This window comes from Ascaphus truei, chromosome 1 (genome assembly GCF_040206685.1).
Source record: "Ascaphus truei isolate aAscTru1 chromosome 1, aAscTru1.hap1, whole genome shotgun sequence".
In the NCBI taxonomy this organism is placed as follows: domain Eukaryota; kingdom Metazoa; phylum Chordata; class Amphibia; order Anura; family Ascaphidae; genus Ascaphus; species Ascaphus truei.
Window position 1 is genome coordinate 437,665,520 of NC_134483.1, and position 15,997 is coordinate 437,681,516.

The 15,997-nt window shown below is 39.2% G+C and overlaps 1 protein-coding gene and 1 long non-coding RNA gene across 2 annotated transcripts in view; one reads left to right on the forward strand and one right to left on the reverse strand.

Moving 5' to 3' along the window:
• FAT4 (FAT atypical cadherin 4) overlaps positions 1 to 15,997 on the reverse strand; it is a 270,297-nt gene that overhangs the window by 32,053 nt on the left and 222,247 nt on the right. The window contains exons 9-10 of the mRNA XM_075615613.1: positions 9,726 to 14,075; positions 6,932 to 7,036 (exon numbers count right to left, since the gene is read on the reverse strand). Coding sequence (XP_075471728.1) covers positions 6,932 to 7,036; positions 9,726 to 14,075 — 4,455 coding nt within the window. The remainder of the gene's footprint in view (positions 1 to 6,931; positions 7,037 to 9,725; positions 14,076 to 15,997) is intronic.
• LOC142503447 (uncharacterized) lies at positions 5,483 to 10,573 on the forward strand. The gene is made up of 4 exons (XR_012804022.1): positions 5,483 to 5,669; positions 7,353 to 7,652; positions 8,441 to 8,584; positions 9,695 to 10,573. It is a non-coding gene; the product is annotated as an uncharacterized LOC142503447 (long non-coding RNA).

The following is a 15,997-nucleotide window of genomic DNA, read 5'->3' on the forward strand; positions in this document are numbered from 1 at the left end:
GAAGTTGGCTTACGTTTTCATTCAGTCCTATTAAACCTTAAATCCTTTTCTTATAAATTGTAGTGCGGCGTATCAAATAATCTAGTTAACATTCAAAAGCAAGGTCCTCTGAAAATGCAGAAGTCTCATTTGTTTGATCTACAGTAGATACTCATTGTCTACCTGATCTGAGACTTTTGATTCCCCAATGATATATAAATTATAAACGATCATGACAAGGTTTATATGTTAGAGATATGTTGCTCTATTACAGAGTGTGTGGCACATTGAGAAAGAAGGTATTTTTTTTAATGTATACACTATTTGCAATCTCTTACATTCCCGGATACTTAAAGGACCTGGTCTTTTTCTTAATTCTCCCAGGGAATACTAAGCATGTAGCTGATAAATAAGGGTCTATTCTCATGGAAAAACTGGGAAAACACACACACACCGACAGTTATGAGGTAATTGACTTGCAGATAGAATATATCGTTGGCTTTCAAAGAGAATGGAAACAAGTGATATAACTGAGTTACTCTTCCAAACTGGATGAAGACATTGTTCTACATTTTTAAAGACATCTCTCTTTAGCCTGTTCATCTGTTTTCTTTCCAACAGTCAATCCCAATGGCACCTTACTAATAAACTGCTTCCAAACTGAACGCACATTATTCACCAACAAATGATGAGATACAATAACGGTGATTTGGAAACTTTTTGAGTTCATAGCTTGTTGTACTTGTGAACTTATGAACCAGGACTACCCTTACCAACAATTATTAGGAGTGACCTAGTAACTTCTGAGCTTTCTGTAGTCTCACTTGTGGTATACTGTTAAGGCAGCAAAATATGTGAAATCTTATGGGTTTTTTTTTTTAAATAAATCCGTTCTGTTGTATTAGATAACTTGTTTTTTTTTGTTTTTTTTAATTCAACTCTTAATGCCATTTTTAATTAGTTTTAATATACTGATCATACTTTGATTTCTATAGCAGGTTTAGCCACCTCCCCAGCTGTGCAAGATCTTTGTAACACTTTCCTGTTGGTGATATGTGCTGCCAATGTTCCCAGTAGTTTGAGCTGAACACTGTAACAATAGATAATATTACCGCAGCAATATAAAAATACATTGTCGCTGCCGAGTTACACTGACTGAAGGATTGAGTGAAACTGAAAGGCGGCCATTACGTTAGGCACACAATCAGTATTTTTACAGATTTATAACAGGAGCACCAAACAATTGGCAGCTTAGGAAAGACTATAGAATTATACATTGCCACATGCTTTACATATACAAATAAGCAGAAGAAAAAGGGGTAATGTAGCATTGCTACTTTAAATAGATATGAAAGAATAGGAGCCAGTGTTCCTATGCAATGCTCACAGGAAACAGCCATGCAGTGCAAACAATAAAATAGTTCCAAATCACACAGCAAATGTAGTTATGTCCTTGTCACTAAAATCCTTTTGAGCCACTCTTTGTGGACTCCCACTAACCCCTATGCAGGGTATACTTAGTATGGGTGTCACAGGCCATGGGTATAATGCAAACAGGATAAAGGAAACTCACATATCTCTTGACATCCAGGTGCTGTGGGGTGTGCTCCTACCAGGTTGGAGTGCAAATGCAGAAATTTCTTGGATGGCGGTGCAGCAGCCTTTGAAAAAATTTATGGGACCAAAATAGCAGTATACTGGGTACAAAACGTTTAATGGCACATAAAAAAACAGCAACAGACAAACTCTGACGCGTTTCAGCCGCCAAGGGCCTTTGTCAAAGAGTATTTTGGTCCCACAATTTTTTTCAAAGGTTGCTGCACCGCCATCCAAGAAATTTCTGCATCTGCTTTAAATAGAGTCCGGGAAATTCAATGCTATATGACATATTATAATCATACCCTGTCTGCCCTTGGCTCACTTACCAAGCAGAGAAAATGTCCAACCTCACTGAGTATGCACATTTAAAGTAGCAGTTAAAGTTATATAAAAGTAACACTGCAGTTTTAAGTTAAAATCATCATATATTGCCAAGGATTATATTAATAAGTATTGTTAAATTATTTTGGAAAGTTATTAAAAGTCCATTTATCATAGCTCTTTCATTAACACTGTTATGACGATATTATTTGTGTCACCCCTCTTTACTTTACCTCAGACTATAGAACCTGTCACTGAGGTGGGGACCTGAGTATTGTAACTTGGGGTTTAACTCGTATAGCTACCACTATGGGTGATGCATATAGGCTTCTGGAGTGAGAAATTATGCCAGCTCTCATTAGTTTCTGGAGGTGTCTCCTCACATCCTCGACGTCAGCTGGGACCAATCTCTGGGACATTTCTCTAAAAATGCGAGCATCATGAAGATGAATCTGGTGTTCCTCTTCATGGGTTTTTCCTACATCCCATTCTTGAGTGGAGAAAACCTCTGGCCTATGAGCCATTTTTTCTTGTAGTCATTTCTTCCAGTGCTCTGGAACAGGACTGTCTCCAAAATTGAACATGACTGGCGTCAGTCTTCTGTTAGGAGTCTTCGTCCTAGCTGGGCCCATCACTTCAGCACTGTACAGGTGAGCTATCACAGTGCCTCTTCGTATCCACACATCATGGCAAGTTTAATTTCTAATTTCCACTCATAGAGTACCTGTTATTCCTTTCTGTATGGACAGCACTAATACTAACCTTTACTAATAGTCCACCAGAAAATTGTCCGGGGGCATGGTCTTCTATAATTATGGTGGAACCTTTAACTTCTTGATGGAGGGTCACCTTCCCTTCAATTCGACATACATGGTGGGGATGCAAATTTTTTTGACCGAAGACCGGCCCAAGGGACTTCTCCTATGGGGTCATAAGACTTGTTAGTGCTTCATTCTCGGCTCATTGGTAGGCCTTCAAATACATAGGGTGAAGGTCATCTCCTCCAACAGTCAGGCACCACTTCGCTAGTCTGCAGAAGATGTTCACATTTGTTCCTATTATGGCTTCGGGTTCTCGTCTTTCATGGGCTTCAGGACATATTAGTGCCACTACTTTAAGGGGTTCAGCTACCCCAGCAATTTCCTTGGGAAAGTCCAACTTCACGACCACGGAGCCCAAGTATGGATAGCTAGCTTCACTGAGGACCCACACTCTGGCTGCAGTGGCAGGTGTCACAGATATAGGTTGAACCATGATTGGAAGATTATAGACACTTGAGATCCACTATCCAGAAGAACCTTGCATGGTTTTCCTTCAATAGATGCCATCACTAGGGCAGAAGGGCCAAGAATCCCAATTGGCAGTTTGGGGTACCAGCAGATGCTCGTGGGTGTGTTAGTCATGGAGCTTCTCTTTGCATGGGGCCTGGCATGCTCCCTTTCCAGCTCCCTCTTTTGTTTCCCTGCTTCTTGAAGGCTTCTCTTGCCTTTGGTGCCTTGCAGTATGCAGCCCGATGCCAATGTTTCCCACACTGGAAACAACTCATACCTCAATTTCTAGGGAATCTGTCCCAGTCATAGGTCCGGGCAGATCCAGAAGAGTACCAGCTGAGGCCTTCTTTTTGGGTGCTGCAACCATCATCAATGTGTTTATTTGCGCCATTAGCTCTTGAATTTGTTTTCTAAGTTCTCCGTTGCTAGCACCGTTCTCCTCACAGCCTCCTGCACTGGCGAAAGCTACCCTGGCTTGGATAGTTGTAGATCTAAGTGCCGCTCGGGTTTCTTTCTTGTCCTCTTTTGCACGCACTTCCCGGATAAGCTGTTCAAACGTGGGAGGATCCCTTTTCCTGTCTTTAATCAATAGTCATATCACGGTTAAATCGTCCAATACTGTGCCCCGATTGACTTGTTCTAGTCTCTCCTTGTCTTTCTGACCAGCTTAAATTCTTCCCCTTAATACCACGTGATATAGTAGCTTCTCTATTCTATGTAAGTACTCAGATAACTTGTCCCCATCCTGTTGTAGAGAATTCCTAAACTTATAGTACAGATCATCAGCACTCTCCGTGGTCCAATAAGCACTTCCAGTACATCCAGATAATTGGTTACTGTCGCCTCTGAGGGTCGCATGCGTAATGCCTTTTTGCCTTCTAATGCTGGGCCTCTCAGACTCTGTAATTCTTTTTCGCTTCTCCTCATCAGAACACAGCAAGTCACGCACCATTTGCGTAGCAGTGTCCCTCCAATTTTCAAAATCATCCTCCCCTACGGGGATAGGCTTCCCCCGGAGAATGTCCTTAGTCGTTGGTAGGGGCTATTCTCACTGATGAGTTTCATGGCTCTGTCTAGTACTTGTCCCACCGCTTGTAATAGGGCCTTGGAGGAAGGGGCAGAAATTAAGTTCAAGGGTTTTGGGGTGGCTGCACCCATCTCACTCAGGTTCTTCTATAGTCTTCCCTTCCTTCAGTAATAATTCTTTCACTCTATCTACCAGTCGGTTAGGGGGCAGCTCAGGAACTGCAACAGCGGGACTATATCGAGTAATAATAGTCCACACAGTTGTGGGATCTACCCGGGTACACTTGTGAGTACAGTCTGTCGTCAATAACTTCACAGCATACACAGAAAATAATTACATTTTTTTCATCATAATGTAACACTTTTCTTTTATCCGGGTTCCTCCCCCACACTTGCACTGTTTCAAGCACCCCATTAATAGCTACATCATCCACAGTGTCAGTGTTTCGTGTTACTAAAAAGGCCTTATCACGGTTTAATCCCACCCCGGAGCACCAGTCTGTTAAGGTGGTGGCACTCATGGTGACAGAAAAACCTTGTGCACTACACAAAATGACCGCCACCACATTTTTTAATGGACAGTATCAGTAGGTATCCCTGCACTTGTGTCCCCCTTATGGTGAAAATATCAGCAGCGCCTCCAATATCATCCCTCTTTACTTTACCTCAGACAATAGAAGCCGTCACTGAGGTGGGGGCCTGAGTCTTGTAACTTGGGGTTTAACTCTTACAGTGGGTGGTAACACAGAGTGGGAAGCAAGAGTAATTAGATACAACAAAACTGTAAGGAATTATAACAAACTTTATATTACTTTATCTATCATTTTGAACAGGGATACATACACAGGGGTACCATATAACCACACCGTATTTCTGTACTCCTACTACAACAAATCACTACAGCAGTGCCTCTGTCTTCATATATTTTAAAGTCACTGCATATTAGTTCACATACCCTGTTGATCAGACAGGGTATTTGTACAATAATGTTTCGTTGGAGCTATGGAGTCAAACAGATCCTGGCTGCTGCTTCTTACAGTTAATTTGAAAACATAACCTGTGTTCCAATGCAGGGGGATCTCTTTCTTTCCACCGGCTGTTAAATCCTGATATTTCTCCTCTTAGCTGTTGCAGTGCTCCCTGGGGTGGCACTGTACTATGTACTGGCCAGCAAAAACCACCAGTCTCTTCACTCCATGGATCGGTCAGGCCCTTGCAGTGTTCTGCAGCAGCCTCACCATATCAAAAACAAACTGCCAGACCAGTCCCCTCATCAATCCCTTTCCAACTGTCACCAACTGTCATTCCACTCGCTAAGCACAGTCACATGATCTAGTGGAATGTAATTCTTAAAGGGACCATGTGCTGCGCTGACAGCAGACAAAGGGGGTTACATCTGTATACTTAGATAATTACTAAATGGAGTAACCCACGGGGAAGGGGAGGGGGAACCCTTGCAACAGCCCAACTAAGGTATCGTTGAGGGAGGTGCTTCAATGAAGGAAATAACGTAAAACACGGACCCAGAGAAAAGAATAATCCCAACCAAAAGTAAATCTTTTTAATTTCTCAGCACATTTGTTAAGTTCATAGTCATTTGGTTGAGCCTTTATTTTACCTGCATACATAATAACATTTTTTTTTGCTATTTTAATTTTTTCCATTTGCCACATACTGTGGGGATTGAATATTTCATACTTTGGGACTATTCTTTTCTCTGGGTCCGTATATTTAGAACATTATATAAACGTTTCTATCTCACAATAAGCAATATACAAATAGAATCTTTCCTAGTATATACAAACACATTTGATACATTGCTGCAAACTGTGCTATGTTTTTGAGTTACAGGTATATTCCTATAAGGTTGGTACGTGGTGTTTGAAAGGGTGATACCCCAATGTACACACAACAATTATCGTCTTTCATTTTAGCATACATATAATTCCTCACGTACAGAGCAATGAACCAAAAGCTGCACAATTCCTGTAAGTTTGCTAAAAAAAAAGAAATACAATTTGAAACCAATGTAACTAACAAATTAAGCAAACCTTTTCTTTGTGGAAATTAAGAAGTGTGTGTTTTTAATTCTGGTCTTTCTCGCCATGTTTACAAACTAACTTTGGAAAATGATTTAGAAATACTTCTAGGTGTCTGATCTGTTACAATGCGAATCCACTTATAAAACGATGCAAGTGTGGCTCCCATTTTTCATATTTATGAATACTTTACAACACGATTATTGGTATCTTAAATACTTTATTGTACAATGCATACAATTGTACATTATTTCTAATGCGATCCGCTTATAGCGCAATGTGATTCTTTGGACCCCAAGCACAGCGTTATAAGGGGGTTGAGCTGCACCACAAAGATTTATTCAGGGAGTTATATGCTGTATTTGCTTTATATGTGTATGTATATGTCTTCCTGACTAAATACAGATCTGTATTTACAATATGTTTTCCTGCTTTAACAAACACCTTCCAGGGTCAGAAGACACCTTACAACCCATTCACCTGACTGGACTGCAGTGTGTCTATTGTGTAGCACTGTTTAGTAAACATGAGCCATAATAAGGAAATTAGCACCTATATACTTTAAAAAAATACATGGACCTAAATGTCAAAGTGAGAAATATACCAAGCCTATACTTTTCAAGGGTTTTATTTATTTATTTAAATTGTATTTAAACAGTTACATCAAGAGGTCACACTCCCAACCTTCATACTCACCAAATGGGCAATGACAGTAGTATGCATCCACCCCACTTTGGCAAGATCCTCCATTAAAACAGGGGTTGCATTCACAGTAATTAATAGCAGATTCACACAGTTTACCTGCAATTCAGGAAAACAATAATTGTTGATATTTTGAAGCACTGCTATCCATTTTCTTGACATTTGCACACACACAAAAAGACAGCACAAAAGAAAAGTTGTGTAATCTCAATGGCATGTTTAACCATAGCCAAACATTTGTAGACTTTAATCTTCTTACTAAAATTCACTCACACTTCTCTGCCCACTTGCACTTCTGTACCGTTTTAAAACTATTTCATAATGACTTGGTATGAATCCTTTCAAGATCATTGAAAAATAGACAGTATTTCACTACTAGAGTAGAAATTGTGATATTTTTCTGTTTCACCTACAGATGTAGCCTGACTTAATGTTGGCACTGCCAGGTGGACCACGGTATCTGGACCGCAGTGAGAAATCTCTCTGTTGAGGGACGCATTCAGAAGAACGGATTCCCCCCACCACAGGCAACTGCAGCTTTTATTGTCCCCAGAATCATGGCATTTTGTTTTAAGACATGATTAATAGTTACAAACGTTTTAAATGAGACAGAAGAGAGAACTTGATTTTTTTGAAGCCCTGTAAACCACTCCAAAAATATGACACAAAAAAAGAAGAGCGAGAATTGTACGCTTCTCGACCCAATCCTGAGCAAGTAAACACACTTCTGAAAAGTATTTGGTTGCTAAAAAATATTCTATTGTTTTTTATGGGATGCTTTTTTTTTATCAATCTTGTGCAGTTTTGTGCCCCAAAATTGTACCACTTTTGACTTAACGCATATAGCCCTCTGATCTGTAGAAAAAACTTACAAATGTAGCTACATAAGTTGTGATTATGTCCTGCAGTCCAGCTTGGTGCAGTATCTGCTAAGAACAAGTGTTGAATAATGCAAATCTTTGAAGGACAGGAACATATAACCAGATAGTAGATGTCAACCTTCCAACCACTTACAAAATTGAATAAAGAATGTCAACATTGCAAGTATTTATACTCCAGTGAGCATAATTATGTTAGCACAAATTTTCATTCTAACGTGCAATTTATGAGTTAATGGCAATACCACATGTTGAGAAATTTGAAAGCAGTCAAATTGAATCATGGAGTGGAGAGGGAACGTTGAAGCAATGTGGTTCCAATCTGTCAGATACACACATCCACTGAGATTTTAAAAGCATTCAAAAAATGATAGAACTGTGATATTTTGGAAACGTTTTACATAGGGCGTCCATTTTGTTTACTTAAAAAAATATGAAGCACAAGTTTTACACTGCAGATTAAAACCCACACAATATATATGTATATAGCCATGTTATATCATGTAAATAGTCATAATATGACTTTCAATGCTATTTCTCGGGAGAGGGCTGGTCCAGCAGAAAAACAATTGCACTTTATTTAACAAAGAAATAATAGTATTGCTGACACAGTTTTGAATTGCAGATATTTGGAGCCTTATCATGAACGGCCAAGGAACACATCAAGGGGGCACTTATCTAATTCTGCAAGCTGCAATACTAGTACACACAACTACAGAAAATGTATCACATCTCCATTTGCTTGTAATGTTTTGTTACCCTTTGAGAGGTAGGTTACAGCATCCTTTTAGCAGATAGTAAAAAAAACATTGCTAAAAATGTTTCTAATGTCAACATTCCATTTCCAAAAGTGTCACTCTGCTTGAAGAAGTTGGGTCAGTATGTATGTATGTGTGCCAGTGAGAGAGATGGATACTAGACGGGTAACTCAATTACATCCTTCCTTACTGTGACAGCATCTCAGTATATGGGCCAGTAGGTTGTGATTGCCCACAGCCTGCAAATTGCCAGCCAGCCCCCTGCTGTCTTTCTTGCACTGGAACAGAGGTACTGCTTTCCTCACACTCGTGGCTCTCGGATTTGCCTCAGTTGACCATAATTGTTTATATGTATCAGAAGCATAAACCAGCACATTAAATTACGCACAGAGAGTAACATTTTTTTAAATAAACACATTAGTGTTAATTGGGATTAATTGTTTCTATTCTGTCTTTATAGATTTTCTGAAGCAAAAAAAAAAATATTCCTGCTTTACACTGGCAATTTTTTCACAGAAAACAATGGGTTGAATTTTGTTTACATTAACGCATAAGTTAAAGTAGCATTATGGCTACATTTTTAATTGCATATATATATACATAATGAATCTTGCTGCTTGTCTTTAATAGGAACAAATTAAAGGCCTCAGGATATATTGATTTGGCATTACATATCAATATGTTCAACCTGGTATAATTTGCACAACGAGGTGCAGTTGTCTAGATGCAATCTCGGACTGGGAGAGACTGGTTTGAATCCTCAGGCACACAAAAATAAGGGCATATTTACTCAAATAAAATGCTAAGCCATAAGACATCTTTTGACCGATTAAATTAAATGGACTGCAAGGTGTATTACGGCTTAGCCCAACTTAGTAAAGACATGAAAAGTTAGGGGTTAGAACATGTACCTTTAAAATAGTTTGTAGTGCTGCATGTATTGTTGTTACTATAGGAAAAAAAATATTATTCTGTATATTCCACTGCACTAGGTATTTTCCCAGAACATTTCGAATTGCACTTATATAAGCATGCTTTGACAAATTGTCACGAATTATAGTTATAACTATAACTATATAACTAGAAAATATTATACTGTAGTTATCTGTCTTATGTTACAGCCACCCTTGGCAAAGTGGAAAGAAGTCCTACCTGTAGAGCCAGCTTTGCAGACACAGTTGAAGCTTCCTGGGAAGTTCTGACAAACAGCCCCGTTTTTGCAAGGACTGGAAAGGCACTCATTGATATCTCTCTCACATGCGATTCCGGTAAAACCATCTGGACAGCTGCAGGAGAATCCCCCCACCAAGTTGTGGCAGGTCCCACCATTATGACATGGAAATGGCAGGCATTCATCAATGTCAGTCTCACACAAATTTCCATCATATCCTGGCATGCATTTGCAGATGAAAGACTGGAGTGGCTCATTTGAAACAGTGATAACAGGGATACTTTCAATTATTTTTATTACCGGATTCACAGCAAGCCTCCTCATACAACTTCCTCCATTATGGCAAGGGCTATGTGCACAAGAATCATGATCCACTGATTCTATCCATACTCCACTTTGCCTAAACAAGATTTCTTTGATACTTTCCAAAAAGGTGCCAACTCCACTGGGATTGACATATTGGTTGTTATTTCTTTTGACAGCAGTCATGGCAAAAGTTCGGTTATTTTCTTCGTATATCCCATAGATTTGTACTGCAATTCCTAGTCCAGCAAGCTGTGAGCTGGCGATGCGTACGAAGTGGAGGTAATGGTTGGTTAAAAAGTCCTTAACAGATGGTACATTTAGTCGAAGAAGGACACTGTTATCAATTGTAGCATTATTGAATCCTGTAAAGAAAACTCGTACATTGCTATTGACTGCACTGTGTAAACCATCACTGCTGTGAACTGTGAGATCAAATGTTCCATCAGTGGATCTTGATTGAGAATTGAGATCACAACTGTCTGCTGGAATACTAAAGAGACTTGTAACCCCTGACGTTAGAGAACACCGGAAGCTATCCAATACATCTGGATCTTGGGGTTTAACGCTGCCTATAATTCCACCAGGAAATAGGTTGCCGTGATAATGAACAAAAATCTCAACTGTCCTCGGTTCAGAAGGGTTGTCATTCTGATCTATTATTTTAATATGTACAGTCCCTGTAGAAGACATTTGTGGAAAACCTGAGTCTCTTGTAACAACTGATAAGAAAAACTCACTAATTTGCTCCCTATCAATTTCTCTAGTTGTGGTAAGAACTCCTCCAGGGCTGAGGCTGAAATAACTGGTTGCAGGTCCAGTACTGAGCAGATAATAAGTAAAGGGACCTTGATTTGGAGGAAGATCTGGGTCTGATGATTGTAGTGTCATCACATGAGTTCCTGCTCTGTGGTTTTCTGTCACTTCTCCTCGTGTGGTTAAGAGTGTAGGCCCATTGTCATTGATATCTTCTAAAGACACCAATAAAGATGCACTTCCTGTTGTGGAGGGTGTTCCTGAATCAATGGCTAACACAGTAAGATTATATATAGGTGTGCTTTCTCTATCCAATTCTGTGGTGACAGTAACCTGCCCTGTTTGTGGATTAATGGAAAAGGTGCCTTTATCATTTCCAGACCCAATGAAATAAGAAAAACGGCTCCAGCTAGGAACAGAATCAGAATCAAAGGCACTAACAAAAGTGACGTGTGTACCTGAGGGAACACCTTCACTTATTTGTACATTATAAACTTTTAAGCTGAAGACAGGAGGATCATTGGCATCAAGTACAGTGATGTTTACACCTACTTCATCAATATCAGCACCTCGAATGCTCCCAACATTTTTGGCAAGGATTTTCAGTGAAATTCTCTCTTCTTTTTCTCTGTCTAGAATATCTGATACATACATCTTTCCTGTCTTTTTTTCAATCTGGAAGCCTTTCTTCTTACTGCTACCAAAAATTAAATAATGCACTTCACCATCAACACCTAAGTCTCGATCACTTGCAAACACTTCCCCAACAACAGTGCCTTTGGAGGCAGCCTCAGAGACTTCAAAATAGTACATCTTGGATACAAATCGAGGTACATATTCATTTGTTCCCTCTAGATGGATATTAACTGTGACAAAACTGCATCGTTCTTCATCAGGTACATTAAAACCTTTTATAGTTAGATGATAACTTTCTTTTGTTTCATAATCTAGAAAACCTTGAGTAGTAATAACTCCAGTGTTTGGATCAATAACAAAAAGGTCACTATCTGATGCCTGTATTGAATATGCAATAACTGCATTAGGTGCAGAATCTGCATCTGTTGCATTTAGGCGTATAACAGTTGTCCCACTTGGGGCATTTTCCATAACACTAGGGAAATATTCCTCTGCTTTGAATATAGGAGGATTATCATTGACATCCTTGACATGAACTGTTACAACACAGTAGCCTGTTTTAGCCACCCATCCTCCATCAATAGCACTAATGGTGAAGTCATGCTTTTGGCACAGCTCATAGTCAAGGTTTTTGGATACAGATAAGGCCCCTGTAGAAGTGTTAATAGCAAATAGACCAGCTTCGTTTCCTGAAGATATGTTATATGTGATGATTCCATTCATGGAAGCATCTCTGTCCCTTGCTGACACTGTTCTGACAACTGTTCCCACAGTAACGCTTTCTGGGGCAGTTATGCTTATGTGGCTTTGAGAGAATTCTGGTGTGTGATAGTTTTCGTCTGTTACAGTTATATTAACCATAGCCTGAGATGATAATGGAGGATTGCCCTTGTCCTTTGCTGTCACTTTTATTATGAAGTTTTTATTTAAATCCATCATTAAGGAAGACACCACTGCAATCCATCCTGTTACTTTGTCTATCTGAAACTTCTCAATGATGTTCTCGGTAGACAGAGAATATTCCACTTCAGAATTTAGTCCAAAATCCTTTTCATCGACTGCTGTAACTTTAATTAATTTTGTACCAACTTTTGCATTCTTGGCAACAGGGGTGAAGAATTTACTTGATAGAAACTTTGGAGCATTGTCGTTGCTGTCAACAATGTTGATTGATACTGTGGTTTCACTCATAATAGGAGGACTGCCTCGGTCAGAAGCACTTACAATAAAACTGTGTCTATTAATGTTAATGTTGCCTGACACACTTGGGTTCTGATACTTTAAAGGCTGCTTATTGAAAATGTCTCCAGTGGTAGAATTAATGTGGAAGAATTCAGATTGGGATTTAATAAAATAATATACTTGTCCATTCAGCCACTCATCAGGGTCTGACGCAAAAACTTGAGTAACTTTAGATCCAGCCTCTGTTGTTTCTGGATAGTCTAAATAATAGGAGGGTTTACTAAATCTCGGAGCATTGTCATTTATATCAGTCACAAATATTGTCACATCTGTGCTCACAGTCCATCCTGAATCATGTGCAGACACTCGTACAATATATCGATCATTATCTTCTCTGTTTAGGGGTCTGCTCACTGTAATAACTCCTGTGTTAAGATTTATTAGAAAAGGAAGGCTGGTATCTCCTATTGTGTATCTACTGACAGCATTTACACCGGAGTCTTCATCTGAAGTTGTAACTTGTGTAACAGTATAGCCCAAAGCTGCATTCTCTGGGACAGAGGCACTAAATATCTGCGAAAACCGTGGGGCATTGTCATTATCATCTAAAACATGAATGATGACTTTCACTATTGAGCTCTTTGACGGGGACCCTTTGTCAGAAGCTTTAATGGATAAGGTATGTTGTGATACTGTCTCTCGATCCAGTGTCCTTATGCTTCTTATCTCTCCAGTAACTCGATTTATATTAAAGAAATTATCTTTATTGCCTTCAACTATGGCATAATCTAGCTGCCCATTGGAGCCGCTATCTTTATCCTTAGCTGAGACTGTAAATATTTTGCGTGGTGAAAGATTTTCCATGACTTCAGCTACAAAGGGATTCTGCTTAAACTGTGGTAAATTATCATTGACATCCATAACAGTTATTTCTAGTTTCTCATAGGAGGAAAATGGAGGAAATCCCATATCCCTGGCTTCAATCCATAGGACAAATTTCGATATAGTTTCATAATCTAGAGGGTTCCTGATGTAAAGTTGTCCAGTGAGTTCATCAATATGGAACGTGTTGTCAAAATTACCACTAGCAATGTAGAAAGACAAAGAGCCTCCTCTTGATGAGGAACCGAAGATAGTTGAAACAATTGTTCCCACTGGTTGATTTTCTGTAAATGTAAACGTTTTCTGATCAGCTCGAATTTGTGGGAATTCCACTTTGTTGGCAAATCTCACAGTTACTGTGGTAGAGTCTGTTTTGGAATTAGGGCCACCATCTTTTACATGGACAGAAAAAGTGATTTCAGAAGCATCTTCTAATGATTCTGCAGTCCTTATAGCACCTCGCATTGGATCAATGAGAAACTTTTCGGAGTTTCGCCCTCTTAGAGAAAAATGAAGTTCTGCATTTGAACCAAAGTCTTCATCTGTTACTGTCACAGCAAATACAAAGGAGTCTGAAAGCAAAATAATTCCCATAAATATGTTTAAAAAAATCACATACAATTGTACAATTACTAACTTATGTTTGCATATTAAAACACAATAAATAACAGTAAAACAATAACAACACTTATTATGAATCGAGCATTGAAAACTGTAACATTGCTCTGAAAAATTGTTTAATATTGATTTGCATCACTTTATGTCCATGCTTCAAGTTTCTTCACACCAGTTTTGCTCCACTTGTGCCAGTAAACAATTAGGTGAGTGTTCATAGGAGTTAGATGAAAAAGGCCATTCAATATTACATTGATATGCATCAACACATGTGTCAATATTTAGTACAGTCTTTCCTTCCAAATACATAAATTACTACTATCAGTTTTAGTTAGGATTACATTCCACTCCAATAAGATCTGTGCCTTATATCGGAAACAAGATCCCCAAATGTATACATACAGTTAGGTCCGGAAATAATTGGACACTGATACAAGTTTTGTTATTTTGGCTGTGTACCAAAATAAATTCAAGTTACAGTTAAATAATGAATATGGACTTAAAGTGCAGTCTATCAGCTTTAATCTGAGGGTATTCACATCCAAATTGGAGGAAGGGTTTAGGAATTACATCTCTTTAATATGTAGCTCCCTCTTTTTCAAGGGACCAAAAGTAATTGGACAATTGACTCAAAAGCTGTTTCATGGACAGGTGTGGGCTATTCCTATGTTATTTCATCATCAATTAAGCAGGTAAAAGGTCTGGGGTTGATTCCAGGTGTGGCATTCGCATTTGGAAGCTGTTGCTGTGAACCCACAACATGAGGTCAAAGGAGCTCTCAATGCAAGTGAAACAGGGCATCCTTAGGCTGCAAAAAAAAAAGAAAATCCATCAGAGAGATAGCAGGAACATTAGGAGTGGCCACATCAACAGTTTGGTATATTCTGAGAAAAAAAGAACGCACTGGTGAACTCTGCAACACAAAAAGGCCTGGACGTCCACGGAAGACAACAGTGGTGGATGATCGTATGATCCTTTCCATGGTAAAGAAAACCCCCTTCACCACATCCAGCCAAGTGAAGAACACTCTCTAGAAGGTAGGCATATCATTATCCAAGTCTACCATAAAGAGAAGACATCACAAGAGCAAATACAGAGGGTTCACCACAAGATGCAAACCATTCATAAGCCTCAAGAATAGAAAGGCCAGATTAGACTTTGCCAAACAATATCTAAAAAAAAACCAGCCCAGTTCTGGAACAGCATTCTTTGGACAGATGAAACTAAGATCAACCTGTACCAGAATGATGGGAAGAAAAAAGTATGGAGAAGGCTTGTAATGGCTCATGATCCAAAGCATACCACATCATCTGTAAAACACGGTGGAGGCAGTGTGCTAGCATGGGCATGCATGGCTTACAATGGCACTGGGTCACTAGTGTTTATTGATGATGTGACAGAAGACAGAAGCAGCCGGATGAATTCTGAAGTGTATATGGATATATTGTCTGCTCAGATTCAGCCAAATTCAGCAAAGTTGATAGACGCCGCTTCACTTTATAGATAGACAATGTCCCAAAACATACTGCGAAAGCAACCCAGGAGTTTTTTAAAGCTAAGAAGTGGCATATTCTGCAATGGGCAAATCAATTACCTGATCTCAACCCGATCGAGCATGCATTTCACTTGCTGAAATAGACGCAAAGCAGGGAAAAAGCAGGCACTGTTTCTCAAGAAAAAACAAAAAAACAAAAATTGAATGAAATCAAGGAGAGTGTGTACCCATACAAAAATGATTTAATGGAACCAGCAAAAAGATACAGCTACATTACGGGTTACAAAGACCCCCACCAATGCGTTTCGAGCGTGAGCTCTTTATCAAGGTGACTGAGGTTTTTTTTTGTAGAGCACCACGCATTTTTTCCATTTTCACTTGCTG